At 39.4% G+C, this 26,147-nt stretch overlaps 1 protein-coding gene across 2 annotated transcripts; it reads right to left on the bottom strand.

Moving 5' to 3' along the window:
• Positions 1-29: 29 nt before the first annotated feature.
• Positions 30-26,147, bottom strand: LOC103406059 (NAD-dependent protein deacylase SRT2). 2 transcript variants are annotated; one of them, XM_008345080.4, is made up of 11 exons: positions 25,797-26,147; positions 25,428-25,470; positions 25,111-25,348; positions 24,867-24,932; positions 21,391-21,436; positions 20,294-20,454; positions 19,861-19,990; positions 12,780-12,944; positions 10,300-10,427; positions 590-689; positions 30-481 (listed from the first exon to the last, which is right to left on the bottom strand). In XM_008345080.4, the coding sequence occupies exons 1-11, from the start codon at positions 25,848-25,850 to the stop codon at positions 428-430; spliced, it is 1,185 nt and encodes a 394-aa protein (XP_008343302.1). In that variant the 5' UTR covers positions 25,851-26,147; the 3' UTR covers positions 30-427. The 2 variants fall into 2 exon arrangements, with proteins under 2 accessions (XP_008343302.1, XP_017179847.1); XM_017324358.3 differs by lacking the exon at positions 12,780-12,944.

The following is a 26,147-nucleotide window of genomic DNA, read 5'->3' as shown; positions in this document are numbered from 1 at the left end:
GTAGGGTTCCAATTCCGTAGAGTCACGAATGACAAATGAACAAGTGTCCATACAAATTTCACATTAATCATAATGTAATCGAAGATAAAATCCCTCTTTACAGCAATTCAATGAAGTCACACTGGCATTTCATGTTCTGGGGTCTATAAACGTCTATGACACGGACACCAGATCATCTATGTACGAGGAGGGAACAATGTTATTTCCTTTTGGCATATCCAACGTTCTCCTTATCTTTATCTTTCTCGTCCCGCGCAGAAAATCCATTGTCTTCACATTGACTAGCTACAACTTTCCATGTTTTCACTTCAGAGACTGAGAAACTAAAAGAATTTGGCAGCACCTCTCAATTTCTTGTGGTCTTCTATATCTACTCATAAACCCAAAGCAAGCTTCTACATATTAGAACACCTCTTTACAGGTCAAATCAACCAATGGCAGGGACACCGAGGGATCCCATGTCAAGCACTCTGGGTAGAATCTGTAAAATTGCAATGCTTGTTAGATTCTGATAAGTTAAGACCGTTTTGTAGACCCATCAGCCAACAAGAAAGCCTACAGACCCATCTGCCAACAAGAAAGGCTATACCTCTCCCAGTCGAGCATTGATTTTCAAAGGTACAATATCGTCTGCACGAGTCACTCCTACATTGACAATTGCAGTAGCAGCACCTGCCTCATGTGCAGCTCTGTAAAGTCGGAAAGTCAAAGCTACTTATGAAAAATCCCAAAAACAAACAAGAAATACTTAAACAAAATCAAGTCCCTAGAAAATGAATAAATAAAAAGCATTGACGACCTCGTTTCCAATACTCTTATTGTTTAAGTACATGTTTTTTTGTTGGGTTTTTTCCAGCAGCCCATGATAAGTACTGGGAATTAATAGTCTTAGAGGATTAAATTGTTTTCCCAATTAGAGTTGTTTTCTCAATTGTAGTTGTTTATCCAATTGGAGTTAGTTTCTCAATTGGAAAAAGGTTTTATAACTAGTTTCCAATTAGGATTAATAATCCTTATTGAAGAAGACCTTTATTATGTCTATATAAAGTGGCTATTGTACTAGTTTTGTATAGGAAGGGAGCAAAACCATAAATTATATCAAGGGATTAGAGTGAGAGAATATTGTAAAGTGTGTGCAAGAGAAAACAAAAGAGAGTATTTCTTGTTCTTGTTCTTTCAGGTTTTTCGTCAAGTCCTAGTTCTAGAGATTTGGCAAGATTATTGGTTGTACTCATTATTGATATAGTGAAAGATTGTTGTTGCTGTCCCGTGGACATAGGCACCCATCGCCGAACCACGTAAATTCTTGGTGTTATTTACCTTGGTTATTTGTTTTTTTCGATTTCCGGAGTTTGTTCTATTTTTCTCATTCTTAAACGCGATATTCTCAACAAGTGGTATCAAAGCCTGGTTTGGTTGATATCCGTTTAGAATGGAGGGAGCGACTTGCTTTAATTGGCTTACGTGGAAATCAAGAGGAGGATATGCTTTACTGAAGGTGTTAAGAGCAAGCCAGCAAGTATGTCTGATGCTGATTGGACCAAGATGAAGATAAGCGATGTTTTTCTGGCAAAGAAGTCTATAATTGCCTTTGCCAATGATGATGGGTATTGCAATTAGGGGGAGCCTGGTCAAGAGAAGTCTAATCAAGAGGGTCTTGGCTAATGAGAAGTTTGATCAATGGGAGTTTGGTCAAGTGGAGCAATCCTATTTTGGTATACCTTCCTCATGGTCTGGAGGGGGAGATCGTTGGGTTTTTTCCAGCCCATGATAAGTTGTACCAAGTCTATTGGGAATTAATAGTCTTGGAGGATTAAATTGTTTTCCCAATCGGAGTTGTTTTCCCAATTGGAGTTGTTTATCCAATTGGAGTTAGTTTCTCAATTGGAGTAGGTTTTATAACTAGTTTCCAATTAGGATTAATAATCCTTATTGAAGAAGACCTTTATTATGTCTATATAAAAAGGAAGGGAGCAAAACAATAAATTGTATACCACTCAAGGGATTAGAGTGAGATAATATTGTAAAGTGTGTGCGAGAGAAAAGAAAACAGAGTGTATTTCTTGTTCTTGTTCTTTTAGGTTTTTCGTAACTCCGCCTGTGTAAGTTTATCTTACATTGCCAGTCCCAAGCCCGAATAAAGGAGGAGGGGGAGGGCGTCAGGTAGTCGACAGCCGGCACTCTTCAGTTACGTCGAATCCTTATGAAAATGAATCTAGAACGAAATCGCGCTAAAGCTAAGGCATCACCCGTAAGTGGCGTGCTGTATGGCCCGAGCACAGTGATAAGTGAGCAATGGTCGCTGTATCTCCATCGGCACCCGAATGCAGTGTTAAATGAGTAAGGGGGCCATAGAAACTTCTTTTCAAACGACTCCACTCAAAGTTGTTTGGGAGCATATGCTCCTGTCAACTTTACACACGACACACAAAAGAAGTACTTTGATCCTATTAGACGGGGGAGGGTGAAGAAACTAGGACAGAAAGGTAGAGTTCAAGATAGTAGAATGCGTTTAGGAACGTGGAATATAAGAACCTTAACGGGAAAATCTATGGAAGTAGTGGAAGTTATGGTGAGGAGAAGGATAAATATTATGTGCCTACAAGAAACTAAGTGGGTTGGTCTTAAGGCAAAGGATCTAGAAAACTCAGGGTTTAAACTTTGGTATTCAGGCACAAATAGAACGAGAAACGGTGTTGGCATCATCGTGGACAAGACCTTGACACAAGATGTTGTAGATGTCAAGAGGGTAAGAGATAGAATCATGGCAATTAAGATTGTAATAGGATAAGAACTCATCAATGTGATTAGTGCATACGCACCTCAAGTAGGGTTAGATACGAGTTCGAAGGAGAAGTTTTGGGAAGACCTTGGAGACTTGGTGCAAGGAATTGCCTAGACGGAGAAGTTATTTATAGGAGGAGATTTAAATGAACACGTGAGCAGGGAGACAGGCAACTATCAAGGTTTTCATGGTGGCCATGATTTTGGGGAGAGAAACGAGGATGGGGAAGCTATCTTGGATTTTGCAATGGCATATGATCTCTTCTTAGCCAACACCTTCTTTAAGAAGAGAGAAGAACATGTGATCACCTACAAGAGTGGGTCGTCAAAAACACAAATAGATTTTCTTCTAATGAGGAAAGGGGATCATATAACTTGTAAGAATTGCAAAGTTATACCGGGAGAGAGCTTGGCTAATCAACATCGCTTGTTGGTGATGGATGTACATATCAAAAGAGTGAGAAAAAAGAACAAGACTTGGAAGTGCCCAAGGACCAAATGGTGGAATCTAAAAGGAGAAAAACAAGTCATTTTCAAAGAGAAAGTAATCACCCAGTGTGTGTGGGATAGAGAGGGGAAAGCTAGCCAAAGGTGGGATTTCATGGCTAGTTGTATCCGAAAAGTAGCAAAAGAGGTATTAGGAGAGTCCAAAGGCTTTGCTCCACACCAAAAAGAATTTTGGTGGTGGAATGAGGAGGTACAAACAAAGGTGAAGGCTAAGAAGGAATGTTGTAAAGCTTTATACAAGGATAGGACCGATGAAAATGGTGAAAGGTATAGAAGAGCGAAGCAAGAGGCGAAGAAAGCTGTGAGAGAAGCTAAGTTAGCGGCTTATGACGATATGTATAAGCGACTAGATACCAAATAAGAAGAGTTGGATATCTATAAACTAGCTAGAGCAAGGGAAAAGAAGACAAGGGACCTAAACCAAGTGAGGTGCATCAAGGATGAGGATGGAAAGGTTCTTGCTACAAAGAACGCGGTCAAAGACAGATGGAGAGGTTATTTTCATAATCTTTTCAATGAAGGACATGAAATGAGTACTTCTTTAGGAGAGTTGAGTAACTCAGAAGAGTGTAGAAACTACTCCTTTTATCGTCGAACCAGGAAGGAAGAAGTGGTTGTAGTTTTGACGAAGATGAAGCATAGAAAAGCAGTGGGCCCAGATGATATACTGATCGAAGTGTGGAAAGTCTTGGGAGAGACAGGTATAGCATGGCTCACTGACCTTTTCAATAGGATTTTGAAAACGAAGAAGATGCCAAATGAGTGGCGAAAGAGCACTTTGGTGTCTATCTACAAGAATAAGGGCGACGTACAAAATTGCATGAACTATAGGGGTATTAAGCTAATGAGTCATACAATGAAGCTTTGGGAGAGAGTCATTGAGCATAGATTGAGGCAAGAGACACGGGTTTCAGACAACCAATTCGGATTCATGCCAGGGCGCTCAAACATGGAGGCAATCTATCTCTTACGAAGATTGATGGAAAGGTATAGAGATGGGAAAAAGGATTTACACATGGTCTTTATAGATTTGGAAAAAAACGTATGATAGGGTCCCAAGAGACATTCTTTGGAGGATTTTAGAGAAGAAAAGAGTACGAGTAGCATATATCCAAGCTATAAAGGATACGTATGAAGGAGCAAAGACTGCCGTAAGAACTCATGAAGGACAAACCGAAAGCTTCCCCATAATTGTAGGATTACATCAAGGCTCATCCTTAAGTCCTTACCTTTTTGCATTGGTAATGGATGAGTTAACAGGACATATTCAAGACGGTATTCCTTGGTGTATGCTTTTCGCAAACGATATAGTGTTGATAGATGAAACTCAGAAAGGGGTAAATGCAAAGCTTAACCTTTGGAGAGAAGTGTTGGAGTCTAAAGGTTTTCGCCTAAACCGATCAAAGACAAAATATATAGAGTGCAAGTTCAGTGCCAATGGAGGCCAAAATGAGTTAGGGGTGAGGATCGGAGATCAGGAAATACCAAAGAGCGACCGTTTTCGCTATCTAGGATCTATCTTGCAAAAGAACGAAGAATTAGATGGAGATCTCAACCATAGAATACAAGCTGGATGGATGAAGTGGAAGAGTGCATCAGGCGTGTTGTGTGACCGCCGTATGCCACTGAAGCTCAAGGGAAAATTTTATAGGACGATAATAAGGCCGGCAATGCTGTATGGCACAGAATGTTGGGCGATGAAGCATCAACACGTACACAAAATGGGTGTAGCGGAGATGAGGATGCTTCGTTGGATATGTGGGCACACGAGAAATGATAAGATTAGGAATGAGGATATCCGAGGTAAAGTAGGAGTAGCCGAAATTGTAGGAAAGTTGAGAGAAAATCGATTACGGTGGTTTGGACATGCGCAAAGAAGGCCTACTGACGCTCCGGTTAGAATATGCGACTACGGGACAAAGCTTCAGGGCCGAAGGGGTAGAGGAAGACCTAGGAAAACCTTGGAAGAGACTCTAAGAAAAGATTGAGAGTACTTGGATCTAACGGAGGACATGACACAGGACCGAGCACAATGGCGTTCTAAGATTCATATAGCCGACCCTACTCAGTGACTTGGATTTTTCAAGTCTCCAACCGAGAAGTTTTCCTCACTTGGGAAATTAAGGGAACACTACCTCAACCTACATACTCCACTCATACAAGCTTCAACAAAAGAAAAAAAATCAAAGAACTTAATGAAGAAGGCTTTGGTGTAGTTAACACAATACGTTGAAATGAAGCAAAGCTTATTTATTGATATCTCCGATAAGTTACAAATATGTACATATACATGAGTAAAAATAACAAACAATAGGGAATCTTCACAAAGGTTGCTTAGGAAAAGTCTCAGCAGTCGGTAAAGCCCTAGAAAAAGAAGGCACCGGTGGGGGATCATTCGGAGCCTCAGTACTGGACGGAACCCTAGAATGAAGAGGCATCAGACGTTGATCATTTGGAGCTTCATTACGCGGTACAACCCCAGAAGACGAAGGCAATAAATGCCTTTGGAACAAACCCACAAACCTTTGATGATCAAGTAAAATCTGACCATCAGATTCCTTCATCTGGTCAAGCTTCCTCTTCATGTTTGTAGCATAGTCATGTGCGAGCCGGTGCAACTGTTTATTCTCATGCTTGAGCCCTCTAATCTCCTGTTTGAGACTCGTCGCTTCAACCGCCAATGATTCAACTTGGCGGGTTCGAGTAAATAGGCGTTGGGCCATATTAGACACAGAACCTGCACACTGAACACTCAGAGCCAAAGAATCCTTAACAACCAACTCATCAGACTGTTTGGAAAATAGTCTGTTATCTTTGGGAGAGAAGGTTCCTGGCCACCACCGCAGCGGTCATATCATTCTTCATCACGGAATCCCCAACGGTAAGAGGACCAGTAGGGGATAAGAAGGATGGGCGCCATATGTTGTCTAGAGAAGGCGTGGCTGCCTCTTCAACAAGGTTCAAGTCAAAACGACGGTCGAAGGGGCCAGACATTTTCAAAGGTGTTGAAGAGAGAAGAGGTCGGACAAATCAAGATCTTAAAAGTGCAAGAAGAGAGCTTCTACTGGTGGAGATTCAAATGTGCTTTAGAACTTAATGCCAGCCTCTATAAAAATCTGCACTCGACGGAGCTTCAGAAATCGAAGAGGCACCTGCTCAGAAATCGAAGAGGCATTTGCTTTCTCAAAAGCTGGGCTACTCAGAGACCACGAGGGCCGATCTCAGAAATCGAAAAGGCGTTTGCTTTCTCAAAAGCTGAGCTGCTCAAAGACCACGAAGGTCGATCTCAGAAATCGAAGAGGTGCTTGCTTTCTCAAAAGTTGGGCTGCTCAGATACCACGAGGGTCGATCTCATAAATCGAAGAGGCACCTGCTTTTTTAGCCTTGTCAGCAACTATCACATGCACACTTAGCTTTGCTGAAATTACGGGCATTCTGTCGAAGATTTCTGGTGAAGCAGAAAGCACGTGAATTTTACTGTTCAATCATCCACTTTCCACACGCATCATCAGCTCATGGGTACCACAGATAACTTTGCCAAAGATCTCTGACAAAGTTTAGACACGTAAAGCTTGCAGCTCCCACTACATCGCTATTACCAAGAAGGGTAAAAGAATAGCAAAGAAACAACACTAACAAAGGTTAGACACGTAAATTTTGAAGGTCTAGCTACCATATTATTACCTACAAGGGTAAAGGAACAGCACCACTGCTAGATAATTGGAAAGTCCCTGTGTGTCAACCTATGTGCTCCGTGGCAAGGTAAACTAGCAAACATGCCCAACCTTTACTCACATTTGAGAAACCACTCCCAACAAGATTGCTTGCTCCAAAATCGAAGAGGCGCCGCCCTCCGAATCTTGAGAGCCAGACTCCCAACATGATTACTTTCTCAAAAATCGAAGACACCGCTTTCTGAATCTCGAGAGCCAGACTCCCAGCAGGATTGCTTTCTCAAAAATCGAAGAGGCACCGTTCTTCGAATCTTGAGAGCCAGACCCTCGATAGGATTGCTTGTTCGAAAACCGAAGAGGCACCGCTTTCTCAACTTCGAGAGCCAGATCTCCTTGGATAAAGCTTGCTGTAATCTACACACGCAACATCAGCTTTCCAGATACCACAGACCATTTTTTCAAAGTGTTCTGATAGAGTTAAAACACGTGAAGCTGACAGCTCCCACTACCGTGCTATGACCAAGCAGGGTAAATAAATAGCATTACTACTTGTTAGGGAGACTCCTATATATGTCAACCTTCATCCTCAACGGACAGGTAGACTTGCAAAAATGCTCAACCCTTCCTCATATCTGAGAGGGCACTCCCAACGAAGCCTCTCGAAATACTCAGCTTTCTTTCCTCCCGATAATACCTCTACAAACAAGCTACACCAAAGCAAGAATATCTCATACCATCAGGGTTAAAAGCAAGAGTATCCCATATCATGCTTTTTCCCTGTCTTTTCCTTTGGCCTTGTTCTTACCTGCAAGACAAGGAGAAAGAGAACAATTAGTCAGCACTTGGAATCAAGCTTCCAGTCAGGAACCCCTTACTTGATTACTTACCTGACATTGCTCTCGAGTATTCATCTTCAACATCTTATGCTTCCAGAGAAGATATCACATCTGCCTGAGGAACAGATAGGGAATGTGAGAAGGATACAAGGAAGCATGTGGAGACAAGCGTAACAAAACACGTGCCGATACATCCACTACTTTGTCAACAGCAAAAGTATCCCATATCAGCAGGGTTGAACGTACTCTAGATTTGATAGACTTGTTTTGACCCTCAAATTCTTCAGTCGGCCTTATACTCTGGAGGAAACCAGAAAACCCTCCAGCCCAGTTCAAGAATAAGCCTGTGGAAAGTTACTTCTTCAAAAGCAAAAGTATCTCATATCATCTCTTCTCCTTTTTCTTCTCTTTATCCCTCATGCTGCCTGCAAGATAGGGAGAATGAGAACAATCAGCCGGAACTTGAAATCAAACTTCTGATTTGGGACTGATTGCTTGGAGCTCTGATTGCTTACCTTGTTTGTCACCTCTTTCAGTAGATCCCCTAGCTCGGCGACTTGGGGGACTCCTACTACATGGTTTGTATCGCGCTTGACCAAGCCTGAAACTACAAGTAAGCTTCAAGTGAAATTGATACATTACCTTGTGCATGTCCACCAGTTAAAGATACCACCCCTGGATGGAGGAAGAGTACTTCCAGAGAAGATGCCACATCTACCTATGAGACAGATAAGGCAAGTGAAGACGATACCACACTTCGGTACTTAGAAGTTTCGTGATTACGTGATCATTCTTCCACAATATTTCCTAATATCATTTGTACTAAATCATTCACTTGTACTCACTAAAGGATAGCTTGAACATATGTACTTGTGTAAACCCTTCACAATTAATGAGAACTCCTCTACTTCGTGGACGTAGCCAATCTGGGTGAATCACGTACATCTTGTGTTTGCTTTCCTGTCTCTATCCATTTACATACTTATCCACACTAATGACCGGAGTAATCTAACGAAAATCACAAACTTAATACTTTCTGTTGTACCAAAGTCCTCACTGATTTTGTGCATCAACAATCCTTAAGTCCTTACCTTTTTGCGTTGGTAATGGATGAGTTAACAGGACATATTCAAGATGATATTTTCTTGGTGTATGCTTTTCGCAAACGATATATTGTTGATAGATGAAATTCAGGAAGGGGTAAATGCAAAGCTTAATCTTTGGAGAGAAGTGTTGGAATCTAAAGGTCTTCACCTAAGCCGATCAAAGACAGAATATATGTTGTGCAAGTTCAGTGCAAATGGAGGCCAACATGAGTTAGGGGTGAGGATCGGAGACCAGGAAATACCAAAGAGCGACCGTTTTCGCTACCTAGGATCTATCTTGCAAAAGAATGGAGAATTAGATGGAGATCTCAACCATAGAATACAAGCTGGATGGATGAAGTTGAAGAGTGCATCCGGCGTGTTATGTGACCGTCGTAGGCCACTGAAGCTCAAGGGAAAATTTTATAGGACGACAATAAGGCCGACGATGCTATATGGCACAGAATGTTTGGTGGTGAAGCATCAACATGTACACAAAATGGGTGTAGCGGATATGAGGATGCTTCATTGGATGTGTGGGCACACGAGAAAGGATAAGATTAGGAATGAGGATATCCGAGGTAAAGTAGGAGTAGCCAAAATTGAAGGAAAGATGAGAGAAAATCGGTTACGGTGGTTTTGACATGTGCAAAGAAGGCCTACTGACGCTCCGGTTCGAAGATGTAACTACGGGATAAAGGTTCATGGCCAAAGAGATAGAGGAAGACCTAGGAAAACTTTGGAAGAGACCCTAAGAAAAGATTTAGAGTATTTGGATCTAACGGAGGACATGACACAAAGCCGAGCGCAATGGCGTTCTAGGATTCATATAGCTGACCCCACTTAGTAGGAAAAGGCTTTGTTGTTGTTGTTCTTTTAGGTTTTTCGTTAAGTCCTATTTCTAGAGATTTGGCAAGATTATTGGTTGTACTCATTATTGGTATAGTGAAAGATTGTTGTTGCTGTTCCGTGGACGCAGGCACACATTGTCGAACCACCTAAATTCTTGGTATTATTTATCTTGATTATTTGTATTTCGATTTCCGGAATTTGTTCTATTTTTCTCGTATAAATGCGATATTCTCAACACTTTTCCTTTGCTTGTATCAGATTTTTCTCATCGGAAGACACCAATGTTCTAGAATTTATTAAACCTTGTCTAGCACCAGAATGGAGAGTGACTAAGGCATAAAGCAACCAACCTCTAGTGATTGTGATGTGTCCCTAAGCATTTACATGCTTCGAAGGCATATACATTTATGGTTTTAAGTTTTTTATCTTCCAAAATTGGGTTAGATTTTGGCATTATAAATGCCCTATGACAAGGGAATCTGGTGTAGAATTAGGACGGGCATACAAAATGATTTGATCAAAAACTAAAGTACAACTACATAATGAAAGAAAGATATGCACCTGACAAGCCGGTAAGCAGACATGGTCATTAGTGATGATCCTAGAACGAGAAAAGCATCACATTCTTTTGCAGCTTGGATTGTCTTCTCAGCTCTGTCCTTGGGGACATTATCACCAAAGAAGATAACCTTGACATTCACCATGCAACAAAAAAGTGTATTGAGATGTACGAAATATTGGAAGCGTACACATCTATTAAGTAAAACGGTGCAATGAAAAGTGGGTGAGAATTCATAGAAAGCACATGCATGACTACACAATAAATAAGTGACTCATTTCCAGAATGATACCACATAATATGGATAACCGACATATACAATGTTCTAATTTACTTGTGCATTCTTGGAAGAAAAAATAAACCCACGAGAAACACAAGATACCTTCACTTTCAGAAGTTACTACATAAGGTATACAACTCCTATTTCAAGTAATGTCGCATGGTGATCGAATTTCTGACAGGTTCAAGAAGCCCATCATTGCCTATTTATTTCTAAAATGAAGAAATCATGATATACCTAAGACCCATATTATTTCTTAAGAAGCAAAACTATCTACGTGTGTCTACTCTTTTTCTGCTTAAAACTCCTCGCACTCTGTCTCTCCTTCCTTGTATGCACCCTCCTCTCTCTCCTTCCAAAGTCTCCCTCCACAGCACCTACCATCTTCCTACTTCAGCCTTTCTACTGCAGATCCATATATAGACACCATCACTAATTCACAGCAAACATAAAATGATCCAAAATATAATGCAATAAGCGTTCTTATTTTGAAAATATAACCAAAAAAAAAACACAAAAACGTTAAGGTGGTGTTATGAGGAGAAACGCAACGCGGTTGCTGATGAATAGAGAGAGAGGACGTGGGTAAGTGTGTTAGAGTTTCATTTTCTGGATGCTCCGTGGTTGTATGGGGTTTTGGATTCACATGTCTAGTCAAAATGCATGCTCATGGTCATTGGTGCTGTAATTTCTTGCGGTTTCAATGGGGCAAAAGTGGAGCTTTGACTTACTTCTTTGAGAACCCTCAAAAATTGAGGCTTTGCCTGGATACCATATGTTTGGGTAAGGAGGATAGCTGGGCTGGTAATGAATAATCTGTGGGGTGCAAAAGCTGAGTCTGGTTGTCATGGAATGAGGAATAGGAAAGAGGAAGAGACGGGAGGTGGGTGAGTGGTGGTGGGAAACTAAGCGGAGGAGAGGGAGAACATGAATAGGAGAAAGTGTTTCAAAAAACACAATAAAGAACAAATGTAGGAAAGTAAATTGAACTTGAAATAATTTAAACGTTCAGCATTTGTTACCTAATTCCTTGGAGCACCATGTCATTATCATGTAATGTGCAAGTGAGTTTTGACAGACAGATGACGGAGGGGCTACCGAAGCAAAAACCTAAGTTTTTGGGGGCATTGGATCAATTCATCAACTATAAACCACAGGGTGGCATTAGAACTTGCTCAAAAATTAGAGGTGACATTCGACACATAATATAATAAAGGAGACCACCAGTATTACTGCGATGCTATTTCATTCTCCAAACAATTTTATTTTCTTTTCGATCCTGACAGTATTACTCAAAGCATTAAAATAACAACTTAGAACATATGTTTGTAATTGCTTGACTTGATATGGGACTCAGCAATACATGTATATTGGAAATATTTACAGAACTATGGAAAGATAGCCCCTATAGGACAAAACCCAGTAAAGACTACTAAAAGGCAATAAAGTCACACAACAGGAGGTAAACATGCCAAAATCCAGACCCAACAAAAAAATTAGAAACAAAAAACCATACATCTTTCAAGCATTCACTTCCAATGAACTAACTGCGTACATATTATATTTGTGTTTACTAACTACAATATTGCATTTTCTCAACTCAAGGAATCATATGCTTTGGTACATATGAACATGGGTTTGTTAATGCAACTTCTATTACAGTGGTTGATTTGCGTCAGAAAAATTTGTCAATGCTTATCTTGCTATATTGTTGAGTGTAGAGAAGTGTAAAGAATAAATCTAATCACTCCCTTGTTGTATTAGAATTTAGAATACATCGATGATAATCTTCATCTCTAAATTGTCAGTGTCTCTGACTCTCTATGCATACATGTTTGCATTTACAAAAAAACGTAAAGAATAAATATTTTCACTCCCTTATAGTATTAAAATACTTTGACGTTAACTTGCAATAAACGCAGGGCCCCTAAAAATGACTTTTTTTTCTCAGACTCCTTAAAAAAAACTGCCTATAGACCTTCAAAATTCCTCTTGGTCAGGTTCACTCAATATACAAGCACCACTACTGAAACATATCAATGAAAGACTGACCGCATGAGAATATTATGCATGTAAGAATGATACTGAAAATTCTTAAGTGTTAATAGAGATTTTTTACAAGATATGATAACCATTTTTGACAAGAAGAAATACGACTTACTTACGTTCCTATCGGTTAAATAAATTAGGCAAATGTCTTACATCAGGCTTAAGCACTCCATTGCACTTTGGACACGTAGGGATGTGAAATTCCTCTTCCCAAAATTTTTCATCAATTTCAATATCACCATCAGGTCTTTGCTTCATGCCAAAGCTCTTTTCTGATCCGGGGTTACCATAATCCAAACTTTCAATTGCCTCTGCCCACTGCAGTACAAGGAAATTTACTTGCTCATTAGTCCACCATTCCGATTAATACATGAGTTTGCAACCTAAACAAACTTCACTCCATTATTCACGAAATAACTCAACGAAAAAATTTAAATAAAATTACTTTCTAAGGAGGCAAATGCTTTCTATCTTAAGGATGTCCATAACTTTCTTAAGTTATTGACACCCTATTTCTAGGGTATTATTCAACAATCGAAATCGTTCATTTTTTAGATTCTCTTTCAATGTTTATCCATGCCAAAAATGGGTAAATCAATAACTGTTTAGCCGTTTGATTATCCTCATTTGAATTTCAGCTTTATCTATCAAACCGTTTTTCTTTTTTGCACATTTTAGATGACAACAGTTTTGGATTTGAAATTTTTTGCAGGAATGACAGTTGAAAATTCAGTGCAAATGGAGGCTCAAATGAGTTAGGGGTGAGGATTGGAGATCAGGAAGTACCAAAAAACGATCGCTTTCGCTACCTAAGATCTATCTTGCAAAAGAACGGAGAGTTGGATGCAGACCTCAACCATAGAATACAAGTTGGATGGATGAAGTGGAAGAGTGCATCCGGCGTGTTGTGTGACCGTCGTATGCCACTGAAGCTCAAGGGAAAATTTTATAGGATGCTAATAAGGCCGTCAATGCTTTATGGCACATAATGTTGGGCAGTAAAGCATCAACACGTACATAAAATGGGTGTAACGAAGATGAGAATGCTTCGTTGTATATGTGGGCACACGAGAAAGGATAAGATTAGGAATGAGGATATCCAAGGTAAAGTAGGAGTAGCCGAAATTGAAGGAAAGATGAGAGAAAATTGGTTACAGTGGTTTGGACATGTGAAACGAAGGCCTACCGACGCTCTGATTAGAAGATGCGATTACAGGACAGAGGTTTAGGACCGAAGGGGTAGAGGAAGACCTAGGAAGACTTTGGAAGAGACTCTTAAGAAATGACTTAGAGTACTTGGATCTAATGAAAGACATGACACAGAACCGAGCGCAATGGCGCTCTAAGATTCATATAACCGACCCTACTTAGTGGGAAAAGGCTTTGTTGTTGTTGTTGTTGACAATTGAATGATAATCTAAAATCTAGACAGTTTTGATTGCTGAATTTTACTATGGGATAGAAAGCCCATATATATATATATATATATACACGTGTGTTATGTGTGTGTTTGTGTGTGTGTGCGTGCTCCAGTTTGTGTGGTGGCTCAGATGGTGGGTAGCCATCGGTGGGTAGGGCTGAGAGAGTGCATAGGGTCAGTTTTCAGGCAAGAATCTATTCCGCTATCCATAGCATCAAACGTGTCAATTTTTTCCATTCTTTCTCTAGTTGAAAACTTGGAATACTAAATATACTTGAAACATACATCAAAACTTTATAGGTGCATCAAAAAATTTCATTAAATAAAAATGTACAAATTTCTGACAAGGTGATTACGGAGGACGAACAATTATTGAGTAATTTATAGGGGTCAGTGCCTACAGTTTGGGCAGATCAGATTTTACCGAAAAAGAAACCAAGTATTTATCAAAGCATTGGTTGTTTCTCAATAGATAAGACTTTTCCAGGTCTCCCTTTAGAAATCTATGTGCCCCGTAATGAACTGTAGTAATATCCGTCTACACTCTATTCGAATCTCATCTACCATAGCAATATCCGTCTACACTTATATTTCACACCCCTTATAAGTTCCCTATTATTATTCCCTAAGTACATTCACTGTCTTCTTTCTTTCATAAATCCTCTCTCTTGCAAAATCGTAATCCATTATACTACTTGATTAAGTTTATTCTTGATGGAGTTTGATGAAGTTTGATTTAGAGTGTGCTAATTTGTAAGAGAATAAGAGGAAATCACAGAAAGAATGAAGATGGATATGAGTGCTTCACTCTCTGCAAAATCGCAGAGAATGTTCTTTCTCTTCTGTATTCACACGCTCACACACACAGCAAGGCATAATGGTTTGTTATGCAACTGGATTCTCACCATTACATCAGGAAATGATCCCAGCCACACATCTAGCTAAGTTCAAGGATCCTTCCACACATCACTTAGATGGAATTACAATATGAGCCCTACACTTGGTGAAATTAACCAAAGTGGATACACAACTAAATACAAGGCTTATTTATCCTAATACTCAGATTAGCTCAATGCTTATACACTAACACTCCTCTTTAAGCTTTGAGCTGATATGACTCCAAGTTTATCTCTGAGGTAGTTGAACCTTTCCTTAGGTAAAGCTTTGGTAAAAATGTCTGCCACTTGATCATTGGTAAAAATGTCTGCCACTTGATCATTGGTAGGACAGTAGACCAAATCGATAATTCCTTGCTGCAAAGCATCTTTGATGAAGTGATACCTTCTGTCAATGTGTTTTGTCCGCTAATGAAACACTGGATTCTTAGTTATTGAGATTGCAGATGTGTTATCACACTGCAAAGGAGTTGCTTCTGTTTGTAGCTCCCGAATATCTTCCAAAACAAATCTAAGCTAGATAGCCTGAGCTGTAACTTTTGATGCATTGATATACTTTGCCTCCGCAGTTGAGAGTGCAACACAATTTTGCTTAACAAATGCCCATGAGAAAGCTCTACTTCCAAATGAGAATGCATAACCGGATGTGCTTTTGCTATCATCAATGGAACCTCCCCAGTCACTCACAATATCAAATTAAGACTGCCTTCTTGCCTTTCTCATACTTCAAACCATAATCCAGCGTCCCTTTAACATATATGAGCACTCTCTTGTCTGTCCCATAGTGTTTGTTTGTAGGGCAATGCATATATCTAGCTAGTAAACTCGCTGCATACATCACAACCGGCCTTGTAGCAGTGAGGTATAATAGACTTCCCACAATCTTCCTATATTGCTCCACTTGCTGCACCACTTCCATCATCTTTGCTTAATTTTTCAATAGCAACAAGAGGGATGGAGACAAATTTGCACTCTTTCAAGCCAAATTTATCCAACAAGGAAGAAGCATACTTCCTTTGATGAATGAAAATGCTTGAATCAGATTGTATCACTCCCATTCCTAGGAAATGATGAAGGAGTCCTAAATCTGTCATTTCATATTTCACGTTCATATCTTCTTTAAATTCTTTCAACATCTCTTCATTGCTTCCAGTATATACTATGTCATCTATATAGATAGACACAATTAGGATTTCTTTATCTCCCCTTGTCTTAGTATAGAGAGTTGCTTCACTCAAGCTTTTCTCAAATCCACACTAAGCAAAGTAGTTGTTAATCTCCCCATACCAGGCTCTAGGTGCCTGCTTTAGTCCATAAAGAGCCTTGTGCAATCTGTAGACCTTGTCCTCCTTGTCGTCAATTACAAATCCCTCAGGTTGGTCAACATACACCTCTTCCTGCAATTTTCCATTCAAAAATGCAGATTTAACATCTAGTTGGTACAGCTTCCAGCTTCTTTGTGCATCAAGAGCAATTAAGGTTCTAATTGTATCCAGTCTAGCAACTGGAGCAAAAGTTTCATTGTAATCGATTCCTGGTTTCTACACATACCCCTTGGCAACTAACCTTGCCTTGTTCTTTTGTACTGAGCCATCCAAATTTAGATTAGTTTTGAACACCCATTTCACTCCAATGACATGCTTATCACTTGGCCTATCTACAAGCTCCCAAGTTCCATTTTTCTCAATCATTGACAATTCTTCTTCCATTGCTTTAATCCAGGACTTGTCTTGTGTAGCTTCTTCATATTTCTCAGGTTCCACAACGAAACGATTGCACTATGCCAGAATGTCGCTTATATATCTCCACTTCACTGGAGTATGATCATAAGGTTGTGAGATCTTTGCAGACTCATGAATGATACTTTCTTGTTCTTTAGTATTGGAAGGAGTAGTGGAACTAGAAGGAGTTCCTTCAATCTCACTCAACCCGTGTGAATTCACACCAATCACATTTTCAGATTGATTCTGAATGTAGGTCACAACAACATAATTCTCTGACTTTTCTTTCCAATTCCAGGACATGGCTTCATAAAAAACTACATCTCTTGACAAAATTAACTTCTTAGTGCATGGATCAAATATTATGTACCTCACATGTTACATATCCCACAAATACACCTTTGACACTCTTTGCATCAAGCTTTTGTCTTATCTTAGTTGGTATATACACATAACAAAGTGATCCAAACACTTTTAAATGTCCAATACCTGGTTTTCTGCCATTGTAGGCCTCAAATGGAGTTAGATTGCCAAGAGCTTTTGTAGGTGACCTATTTAGAATGTAAACAGCTGTATGTACAGCTTCTGCCCACAGAAAGTATTGCATGCTTTTATCATGAAGCATTGCCTTAGCCATCTCTACAACTGTTCTATTTTTTCTCTCCACTACTCCATTCTACTGTGGAGTATAGGCCATAGATAGCTGTCTTCAAATTCCTTCAGTCTCTAAGAACCTGTCAAACTCATTTGACACAAACTCACCCCCTATGTCACTCCTTAAACACTTCACTTTGAAACCACACTGTAATTCCACCATTGCTTTGAACTTTCTGAAGCAAGTTAGGGCCTCAGATTTGTCTTAGGAAATAAACTCATCACATCCTTGTGTGATCATCAATAAGAAGCATAAAGTATTTGTTCCCAGCAATTGATTCATTTTGCATGGGATCACACAAGTCAATGCGTATTAGTTCCAACGGACTGCTTGCTCTCCAAGCTTGCTCTTTTTGAAACCAATCTCAATGTTGTTTTCCCAACTGACATCCTTCACATACACCATCAACATCTTCGAGATGTGGAAGACCGTGCACCATCTCATTCTCTCTAAGTTGCTTAAGACTCCTGAGATTTAGATGACCTAGCCTCTTGTGCCAAGTCCAGGTACAAGGAGTGATACTTGTCTTTAACACAATCTAATCATTATGCATCAAAGACAGAGGATAACATCTTGCACTCTTTCATTCTCACTTTTATAACCAAGTTGTCAAGTGATGGTCCATCAAAAACACTGCATACTTTTCCTCCAAATAGCAAGTAATATCATGCCCATCCATCTGACCAACACTTAACAAGTTCTCTTTCAACCCTGGTAAATACATCACTTCTCAGATATATTTCCTTCTTTGGTTGTATCAATCACAAGAGATCCCATTCCTACCACATTAACTAGATCACCAATTGGCATTTGCACTTTTCCTGCCACATTGGTTCTCACATCGACAAGAAGATTGACATTTCCTGTCATGTGGTTGCTGCATCCATTGTCAATGTACCAATTTCCATTCACCTTTACTTCAATAGTTGCACAATTAGCATAGAATAGATTACCAGATACCTCCAATTGATTTGCACAGTTCGCCTTTTGAATAGCCTTACCCACAAGAAGTGATATCATAGTTGTGTCATTTGAATTTCCCCTTATATCTGCACTCACCAAAGTGAAACTTTGAGCATACTTTGCACTGAGGTTTTATCACTTCTTGATTCATGGAAAATGAAGAGTTTGCACTATGTGTAGGACCCATAAATAACCTTTGCTGAAACTTAGGCTTTGAATCCCACTTCCTGCCTTTTGCATTCCAGTTCTTCTGAGATTTAAAACAACTGGGTTAAGAGTTACCCCTATTCTATTGCCCTTTCGAACTCACAGAGAAGGAGGCAAATGCCTTATCAGTAGCATCAACAGTGTGCAAGTCAAAACGCTGTTCCTGGCTTTTAAGGATTGCTAGAACCTCCTGTAATTCAACAGTCTCTATACATTTTGTATTCTCAATCACAAGGCAAATGGGATCATAGGGTTTGCTAAGACTGATTAAAACCTTTTGTAGAGTCTTTCATTAGATAACACTTCACCAAACCTCTTCATTTGGTTAATCAGTTCATTCAAACGTGTAAGACACCTAGATAATGATTCATCATCATGCATTCTAGTATACTCAAATTCACGTCAAAGATTTTGGAGTTTAACTGACCATACCTGATCACCACTGTGGTATTCTCCATATAGCAGATCCCATGCCATCTTTGCTGAATCAACATTCGCAATCATAGGGAATATTTGATCCAAGACCGCACTCTGGATAATACCCAAAGCTTTTGCATCTTGCGTATATGCAGCCACTGTTTTCTCATTGTCTTCCTCTTCTGAGCTTCCTTCAACTTTATTCTTCTTTGAATCCGAGGTCTCAACCCCTTTTTCAACTAATTTCCATAACCCATGAGATTTGAAGATCGTCACCATCTTGATTCTCCTGAACTCAGAGTTCTCACCGGAGAAGATCGGAGTTCTCACCTCAGAACTTCTAGATCCAGCCATCTCTTAGCTTAGATGATACGAACACAAACCGAAATCGGGTTCTATGGAGTTTCGGCGACTTCACCTAAACCGGAATGAGCTTGAATGTAGCTCGATTGCTTCAACGTCGATGACGTTAGCTTCACAATTTACGCATAGATCTCAAATGATCGAACATGGCTATGAGGCCATGATGAAGTTTGATTTAGAGTGTGGTAATTGTTAAGAGAAGAAGAGGAAATCACAGAAAGAATGAAGATGGATATGAGTGCTTCACTCTACAAAATCGCAGAGAATGTTCTTTCTCTTCTGTATTCACACACTCACACACACAGCAATGCATAATGGTTTGTTATGCAACTGGATTCTCACCATTACATCAGGAAATGATGCCAGCCACACATCTAGCTAAGTTAAAGGATCCTTCCACATGTCACTTAGATAGAATTACAATCCGAGCCCTACACTTGGTGAAATTAACCAAAGTGGATACACAACTAAATACAAGGCTCAGATTAGCTCAATGCTTATACACTAACATTTATAAATCATTAAAAACAACATAACATTAGAAGTTAAAAACCATGAATCCTACTGAATAAATAAACTGCACAAGACTAACCTTTGGATTAAGCGCCTTAACTTGGTCTTGAAATAGATTCCGGGGGAAGGAAAAACCACAGTCTATACAAATGACAGAATATACTGTTCCATGTAATTCGACCGGGTTACTACCAGCACGGTGATGCAACCTGACATGAGAGAATGAAGGGAAGGAATTATTGATAGTTTAGGACCCTCTTTTTCTTTGAATAGTTTGAATGGAAAGAAATATTCATAGTTTGAGTTTTTAAGAGTCTTTTTTCTGAAATATTTTAAATATCAACCTAGAAATTTGTGTATATAGCAGTACGAATTCCTTATCCAAATCAAAATCCAGATAAATTGATTTCCTCAAGTTTTCTGTAATATAGACCATTAATTTGCAAGATTTAATAAATTAAAATCAACAATCCTTGAAATACGGAAGGCTCAAGATACATACCGCGACTTACCTATCAACATTTTGTGTAATCATAAAATTTATCCGGCCAGCTTTTTCTAGAGATGCTAAAGAAATATGAGCTGAACCAGGCTCTGCAGCAGTAAATCGTCTCCATCCAGCATAACTCCTTGCCCAATATCGCCTTCGGGTCCGATTAGAACGAAGAAACTCCTGTTCAATCCAGTAAAAGCAGATATGGAAGTTAGAGGTTTGAGATTATATTATAAAACTGAACAGCAGTAAAGTCTCCGCGGAAAAGAAGTGAAAATGAATTAACCAAGATGACATATTTGATAATATATCAAAGAAGGTAAAGTTTAAAGATGCAGTTTTCCATTCTATGTGGTTCTTTTAAAATTAATCATTTAAAGACGAGTTTTAGGGATAATGGAGTTAATGCCTAAGTCACAACGATGCATCGCATGATTCTTTTATTCAGTACTTTGCTCCCAAAATTTCGTATGATGACTAAATGACATGTACAGCCAGTGCAGAGATGTAAACATGATTCTTCTGCTACAAGGCTCCAATTCGTTGTTTGAAAGATGAGTGATGTAGATTTGAATATACGATCCTGAAAACTTGGTGAAACTAAACGATGTCCCTCATTTAACATAATTACATCATAATACTAATCTTGAGACCTCTCTATGGTTAGCAGAAGTAAAGGCAAGAAAAAGACACCTCTCTGTTAAAACCAAAAGATGTATACATGAACAACTTAAATACTAGCAGAGGCATACGCTAATCCATTATCTCAAGTGAAGAAATCGATTCACGAACGAAAGGTTTGCTTTTATCCTAGGTTTGATGCATACAGAACAACCATATCAACTATCATCACCACATATTTTTCAATTGACAATGATTAAAATTTAGGGAACTATAAAATTTAAAACTGATGGTATAAAGAGATTGCATGTACAACCACCACTGAAATAGTTACTTTATACATTGAAAACCAGGAGAGTAAGAGTACGAAGGTCTTTGCCTCTGTTTAGGGTTATCTAAAAAAACAAAGTAATAATCTAAGGTTAAACTGGAACTCTTGTTATGATAAAAACAATGCTATAGGAACACGTATCACAGCACATGCCTTCAGATCACCTGATGGGTAATTGGTTTGAATCCAGAACTATAAGCTCCATTGGGGCTGCAAAACAAGGAAAACAGTACTGATAGATGAGAAAATTTAGCATTTCAAAACATCAAATCATCAATTATAAATATCATGGTCTAATAATATGCTAAGGCTCCCTGGTAAACCTTGGCTGAAATAAATTCAACCATATAATACCAAGTACGCATTGAGAAAACAGATACTTGGAAATAAATATTAAAACCAACTCTAAACAATCAACAACAACAACGAAGCCTTTTCCCACTAAGTGGGGTCGGCTATATGAATCCCAGAACACCATTGTGCTCCGTTCTGTGTCATGTCCTCTATTAGATCCAAGTACTCTTAAGTCTTTTCTTAGAGTCTCTTCCAAAGTTTTCCTAGGTCTTCCTCTACCCCTTCGGCCCTGGACCTCTGTCCCGTAGTCTCAACTTCTAACCGGAGCGTCAGTAGGCCTTATTTGCACATGTCAAAACCATCGTAACCGATTTTCTGTCATCTTTCCTTCAATTTCAGCTACTCCTACTTTACCTCGGATATCCTCATTCCTAATCTTATCCTTTCTTGTGTGCCCACACATCTAACGAAGCATTCTCATCTCTGCTACACCCATTTATGTACGTGTTGATGCTTCACCGCCCAACATTCTATGCCATACAGCATCGCCGGCTTTATTGCCATTCTATAAAATTTTCCCTTGAGCTTCAGTGGCATATGGCGGTTGCACAACATGCCGGATGCACTCTTCCACTTCATCCATCCAGCTTGCTTGTATTCTATGGTTGAGGTCTCCATCTAACTCTCCGTTCTTTGCAAGATAGATCCTAGGTAGCGAAAGCGGTCGCTCTTTGGTACTTCCTGATCTCTGATCCTCACCTCTAACTCATTTTGGCCTCCATTTGCACTGAACTTGCACTCCGTATATTCTGTCTTTGATCGGCTTAGGCGAATACTTTTAGATTCCAACACTTCTATCCAAAGGTTAAGCGTCACATTTACCCTTTCTTGAGTTTCATCTATCAACACCATATCGTCTGCGAAAAGTATATACCAAGGAATATCATCTTGAATATGTCCCGTTAACTATCCATTACCAATGCAAAAAGGTAAGGACTTAAGGATGAGCCTTGATGTAACCCAACAGTTATGGGGAAGCTTTCGGTTTGTCCTTCATGAGTTCTTACGGCAGTCTTTGCTCCATCATACATATCCTTTATAGCTTGGATATATGCTACTCGTACTCCTTTCTTCTCTACAATCCTCCAAAGAATGTCTCTTGGGACCCTATCATATGTTTTTTCCAAATCTATAAAAACCATGTGTAAATCTTTTTTCCTATCTCTATATCCTTCCATCAATCTTCGTAAGAGATAGATTGCCTCCATGGTTGATCGCCCTGGCATGAACCCGAATTGGTTGTCTGAAACCCGTCTCTTGCCTCAATCTATGCTCAATGACTCTCTCCCAGAGCTTCAATGTATGACTCATTAGCTTAATACCCTATAGTTCATGCAATTTTGTATGTCACCCTTATTCTTGTAGATAGGCACCAAAGTGCTCTTTTGCCACTCATTCGGCATCTTCCTTTTCAAAATCCTATTGAAAAGGTCTGTGAGCCATGCTATACCCGCCTCTCCCAAGACTTTCCACACTTCGATTGGTATATTATCTGGACCCATTGCTTTTCTATGCTTCATCTTTTTCAAAGTTACAAGCACTTCTTCCTTCCTGATTCGGAGGTAAAATGAGTAGTTTCTACACTCTTCTGAGTTACTCAACTCCCCCAAAGTACTCATTTCATGTCCTTCATTGAAAAGATTATGAAAATAACCTCTCCATCTGTCTTTGACCGCGTTCTCTGTAGCAAGAACTTTTCCATCCTCATCCTTGATGCACCTCACTTGGTTTAGGTCCCTTGTCTTCTTTTCCCTTGCTCTAGCTAGTTTATAGATATCCAACTCTCCTTCTTTGGTATCTAGTCGCTTATACATATCATCATAAGCCGCTAGCTTAGCTTCTCTATCAACTTTCTTCGCCTCCAGCTTCGCTATTCTATACCTTTCACCATTTTCATCGGTCCTATCCTTGTATAGGGATTTACAACATTCCTTCTTAGCCTTCACCTTTGTTTGTACCCCCTCATTCCACCACCAAGATTCCTTTTGGTGTGGAGCAAAGCCCTTGGACTCTCCTAATACCTCTGTTGCTACTTTTCGGATACAACTAGCCATGGAATCCCACCTTTGGCTAGCTTCCCCCTCTCTATTCCACACACATTGGGTGATTACTTTCTCTTTGAAAATGGCTTGTTTTTCTCCTTTAGATTCCACCATCTAGTCCTTGGGCACTTCCAGGTCTTGTTCTCTTTTCTCTCTCTTTTGATATGTACATCCATCACCAATAAGCGATGTTGATTAGCCAAGCTCTCTCCCGGTATAACTTTGCAATCCTTACAAGTTATAAGATCCTTTTTCCTCATTAGAAGAAAATCTATTTGTGTTTTTGCCGATCCACTCTTGTAGGTGATCACATGTTCTTCTCTCTTCTTAAAGAAGGTGTTGGCTAAGAAGAGATCATATGCCATTGCGAAATCCAAGATAGCTTCCCCATCCTCATTTCTCTCCCCAAAGCCATGGCCACCATGAAAACCTCCATAGTTGCCTGTCTCCTTGCCCACGTGTCCATTTAAATCTCCTCCTATAAATACCTTCTCCGTCTAAGCAATTCCTTGCACCAAGTCTCCAAGATCTTCCCAAAATTTCTCCTTCAAACTCGTATCCAACCCTACTTGAGGTGCGTATGCACTAATCACATTGATGAGTTCTTGTCCTATTACAATTTTGATTGCCATAATTCTATCTCCAACCCTTTTGACATCTACAACATCTTGTGTCAAGGTCTTGTCCACGATGATGCCAACACTGTTTCTCATTCTATTTGTGCCCGAATACCAAAGTTTAAAACCTGAACAAAACAATGATAAATTTTCCCTTATATACACAAGAACAGCATAATTAAATACAAAACACCTCTTAATATATAATACAATTCAAAAGAAACCCATTGAAATATCAAGGCTCCTGCGAGTGCAGCGTCTGGAGAAGGCAGGATGTACACCACTGTAACCTCTAATTCCAATGATGTGCAAATGTAGGGTGTGGAGAAGGCAAGATGTACACACCCATACCCTTATTCTCAAGAGGATTCTGCAACTCAAACCCATGTTATAAGGCCACCTGGAACAAATCCTAACATTATGCCAAGGTGTGCCTATCTCAAAGTATGTGGACAGAACAAATTCATAAGAATGAAACAGGTAGATTTGAAATGCAATTGGCGAATGTCAACCAAAGAAGTTAATAGTCCAATGAGAGCCTAACTGTTGGCAACCACTACTCAAAGTCATCAATCTGATCAACTGAGAAGAGCCAATAACACAGGAAATAATAAGGAGAGAAAAAACCTTCTGTAGTCGGGAATTCCACATTCTGTGCTGATTCCAGCTCCTGTCAACACCATGAGCTTTGTACTGGAACATAGCAAATCACAGATAAAAACACAGAAAAACTGGTAAAGACAAGTATGAATTGAAAGTTTATCTTTGAAGGTAACCAACAAGTATTGAACATCACTGGTAAAAGATATAAAGATTTCCCCAAACAGAAAATGCAACAAGGACGCAAAATGGATGAGGATATTTGATAGACCTTTGGTCAAAAAACTGATATAGAATGTTGACATCTTGCATGCTAGGAGGATCCGAATCAGGAACCAACTTCTTGTCCCTCACGAAGCTCGAAGGCACTTTATCTTCTCTCCTTGAGGAGGTTCCAGGGACAGACATTCGGCATGAAGTTTGGACAGACTTGACGGAGCAGTCAAAAGAAATGACTCTTGCTCTACTGCTTGGTAATCGCAAATTTGTGCTACTTGACTGAATAATATCTGTATATATAAAACGGTAACCACAATCATATAAGCAAACTTGTAGAGTAACAAAGTCAGACGAGACGAGCAGACTTGCCTGTCATGATATTCCCCAGCAGTTGTGCAGCATTTCTGGAACTCTACAAATATGAAGTAGGAAATTTGGTTTCATCAATCCCAACATAAACAATTAAAGAAAACAATTTGGGTTCATCAATCCCATGAGATTTTGAAAAAACCATTGGAACCACAACTTTATTATATTTTTCCTTCAATTTTTTCATGAATAAATGTTGATAAACATGAATTCCATTTTCCTTTTCCTTTTCCCTTTGATGAATCCTAGAGAAAACCCAGAAAATGTGCCATAAAAGGAATTATAAAAAGAAAAAAGCCCATAAATGTGAAGAAAATAAAAATTACATGAAATGCAAGAAACAGAGAAGATGGAAAGAAAGGCACTCACTGAAGAGAATGGAATGGGAAGGTGGGGAGGCGAGCGCATGAGCATAGCCATCATCGTCGTTTCAATTGATTTGTTTTGTTTTGGGAAATTAGATCGGACAGAAGGAGGGGGTTTGGGTATTGGTTTGGGTTTGGGTTTGGGTTTGAATTCAACGGTCGTCGTCGACTCATTGGTTTCTCTCCATGTTTCTCTCTTCGGTCCACGTTGCCTACTTCTGCACCTTTCACATTAAAAATTAAAATTAAAAAAAAAACAAAAAAACCAAAAACAAAGAAGAGACCGACGTAATGGCTTTGCCATGAACGATTCCGCCTTAATGTCGCATTCCCAATATGAATGCGCCATGATATT

This window comes from Malus domestica, chromosome 01, assembly GCF_042453785.1.
Source record: "Malus domestica chromosome 01, GDT2T_hap1".
In the NCBI taxonomy this organism is placed as follows: domain Eukaryota; kingdom Viridiplantae; phylum Streptophyta; class Magnoliopsida; order Rosales; family Rosaceae; genus Malus; species Malus domestica.
This window is presented reverse-complemented; position numbering and strand designations above follow the sequence as displayed.